General features: G+C 51.7%; 2 protein-coding genes across 2 annotated transcripts in view; both read left to right on the forward strand.

The window, feature by feature from the left end:
* TraAM80_09741 (trans-sialidase) overlaps positions 1–26 on the forward strand; it is a gene marked incomplete at both ends in the record, with an annotated part of 450 nt that extends 424 nt beyond the window's left edge. The window contains one exon of the mRNA XM_029386408.1: positions 1–26. This exon is cut by the window's left edge and continues 424 nt beyond it. Within this exon, the coding sequence (XP_029233728.1) occupies positions 1–26 (26 nt within the window).
* Positions 27–90: 64 nt separating this feature from the next.
* Positions 91–2187, forward strand: TraAM80_09742 (trans-sialidase; the record flags this gene model as incomplete). Its single annotated transcript, XM_029386409.1, has 1 exon — positions 91–2187. The coding sequence occupies one exon, from the start codon at positions 91–93 to the stop codon at positions 2185–2187; it is 2097 nt and encodes a 698-aa protein (XP_029233729.1).
* Between the last annotated feature and the right edge of the window lie 398 nt (positions 2188–2585).

The raw sequence follows: 2585 nt of genomic DNA on the forward strand, positions 1-2585 counted from the left end.
GAGGCCCAGTGCAAGAATGGAGTTGACAGCTTCACTGGCATCGTATCACAGCACCTCAAGGAAATTGGAACAGAACCGACTGAGATTCCGATGGGTGCAGGCACAGGTTCCTTTCACACGCAGCTGCTGAAGGAAGGTGACAAGGAAATGAAGGACACATCGCGACCAACGACAATTGTGAGTGGCAACAATGTCTATATGCTGCTGAGAAGCTGCAGCCGTGCAACATTGGAGAGCAAAGAGGCTGATCAAAGTGGATGTAAGATTGTGCTGGTGAAGGGGAGTGTCACTGAGGGTGAAGAGAAGAAAGTCCAGTGGAACGAGACCCATGCAATGTATCCTAAACCTAGAGTTCGTGAATCCTTGACTCATTTATCTGCTGTCGGAGGATCAGGTACTGTGATGGGTGACGGCGCAGTTGTGTTTCCCGTGCAGGCCACAAAGGATGGTGGGAAGAACGTTTTGCTGGTCGTGCGCTTCACCCCGATGTGGAATAGATGGACACCTGTAGTCGATACGGAGGGTGAGGGTTGCCACAATCCATCGATTGTGGAGTGGGGCGAAGTCTATGACCGAAGCATCTTTATGATGGCTCCCTGCACGGATGGCTCCTATCATGTGTACAGGACTATTACGACTTTTGATTATTGGTCTGGCAGTACGCCAATTTCCCGCGTGTGGGGCAATTCACGTGATAGAAAAGGGGAGGGCGCACGAAGTGGACTCATCACTGCAACCATCGATGGAAAGAAGGTGATGCTGCTCACCATGCCGGTGTATTCTGAGGAGAAGGGAGAGGGTCGGCTGCATCTTTGGATGACAGACAATGCCCGTGTGCACGACGTTGGGCCGGTGTCGAGTGAAACTGATGACGCCGCCGCCAGCTCCCTGCTGTACAGAGCCGACAAGAAGGAGTTGATTTTACTCTACGAGAAGAAGAGCGGAGATTCATACAGTCTTGTCGCCGTGAGCCTGACTGAGCAGCTGGAGCGGATAAAGAGCGTGGTGAAGGCCCGGAAAGATATGGACACCGCACTAAAAAGCTGTGCTTCCACTGGCACTGTTGACCCGCGGATAAAGAATGTGTGTAAAAGTGCTGTTCCCACGGAAGGTCTGATTGGCTTTTGGTCCAACAGTTTGGAAGGGAATTTATGGAAGGACGAGTACCTCGGAGTGAACGCAACGGTGCATGGTGGGAATGTGGCAGGCACGGAGGGGGGCGTGAGGTTCCGAGGCGCAGGAGCGGGGGCGGAGTGGCCGGTGGGCAAACTGGGGCAGAACCAACCGTACTACTTTGTGAACAATGAGTTCACTCTTGTGGCGACGGTGATGATTGACGCGGTGCCGGAGACAGACAGTCCTGTTCCTTTGATGGGTGTGAGGATGAACGACAATGCCAGCACTGTGCTTGTTGGTCTGTTTTACACGAAGGACAAGAAGTGGGGATTGACTGTCAACGGAAAGTATCGGGGGTTGCCAGATGAAGATGGTACGTGGCAGCCTGGCACAACGTATCAAGTGGTACTGAAAAAGCTTGGGGAATCGTTTTATGTGTACGTTGACAATAATAAGCCTATTCGGGAGAAAGTTCCGCTCTCTGAGTACACCTCACAGGATGTCTCGGACTTCTACGTTGGCGGCGACGATGCGAAGGGGACAGATGAGGTTGACGTGACGGTGGGCAATGTCCTGTTGTACAACGAGGCACTTGATGATAATAGGCTCACGAGCCTCAGTGCCAGCAAAGTCACACTTCCAACACCGGCTGCTGAGGGACCACTCACAGCGCTGGGGAATGATGGGGAGATTGCCTCCAAGCTGAAACCTGGAGAAAAGAGGGTTGGTGACGGTTTGAATCCTAAGGGACCTCTACCAGAGGAGGCCCATAAAGGCAATCACAGTGCTGGTGAGGAGTCGGGGTCATCGCCAGCTTCGTCATCGCCAAAGGTGCGCCTGGCTGATGGGCCCGACGATGGCAGCATGGCTGACGGTGGATCCAAAAACACCAGCGCGATTCTTGCGAAGGACGCATCCAGCATTTCTCTTTCTGGTGACAGCTCCGTTGCTTTCGACAACCTTACACGTGTGAGGCCCGATTCAGGAAGCGGTGACGGCACGATGCGTGGGTGTGTGTCTCGGCTGTTTCTGCTGCTATTGGGACTATGGGGCTTTGCGGCCCTGTGCTGAGTGGACCCCGGTGGAGGGGAGTTTGTGCTTCTACTGAGAGCATCTCCGTTTCTCCACTCACTTTTTAAACTAAATAAAGTCTCATGTAGACATACATTTTGTTTTATTTTCCGCTTTTTTTAAATTTACGCAAGACGTTTTTTTTTTCTTGGACACACAAATTGCGCTCTCCCCTCAGCACTAGCGCGGCGCAATCCTCATGTGTTTATTTTATTGTGCCCATTTTTGTTTGTTTGTAGCAATGACTGGAGACCAGTCACTGAATTTTTTTTTGTGTGTATTGGTTCCGTATATTGTTGGTTGATTGATTTGCGGATGTGTTATTTTCGTTGGTTTTCCGGTTGTTGTTTTGTCGGTTTGTTCTCGGCGACGGCGTTGAGCCTGCGTGTTTCCCTGGC

The sequence above is a fragment of the Trypanosoma rangeli genome, assembly GCF_003719475.1.
Source record: "Trypanosoma rangeli strain AM80 chromosome Unknown Tra_15.4_contig_00667, whole genome shotgun sequence".
In the NCBI taxonomy this organism is placed as follows: domain Eukaryota; phylum Euglenozoa; class Kinetoplastea; order Trypanosomatida; family Trypanosomatidae; genus Trypanosoma; species Trypanosoma rangeli.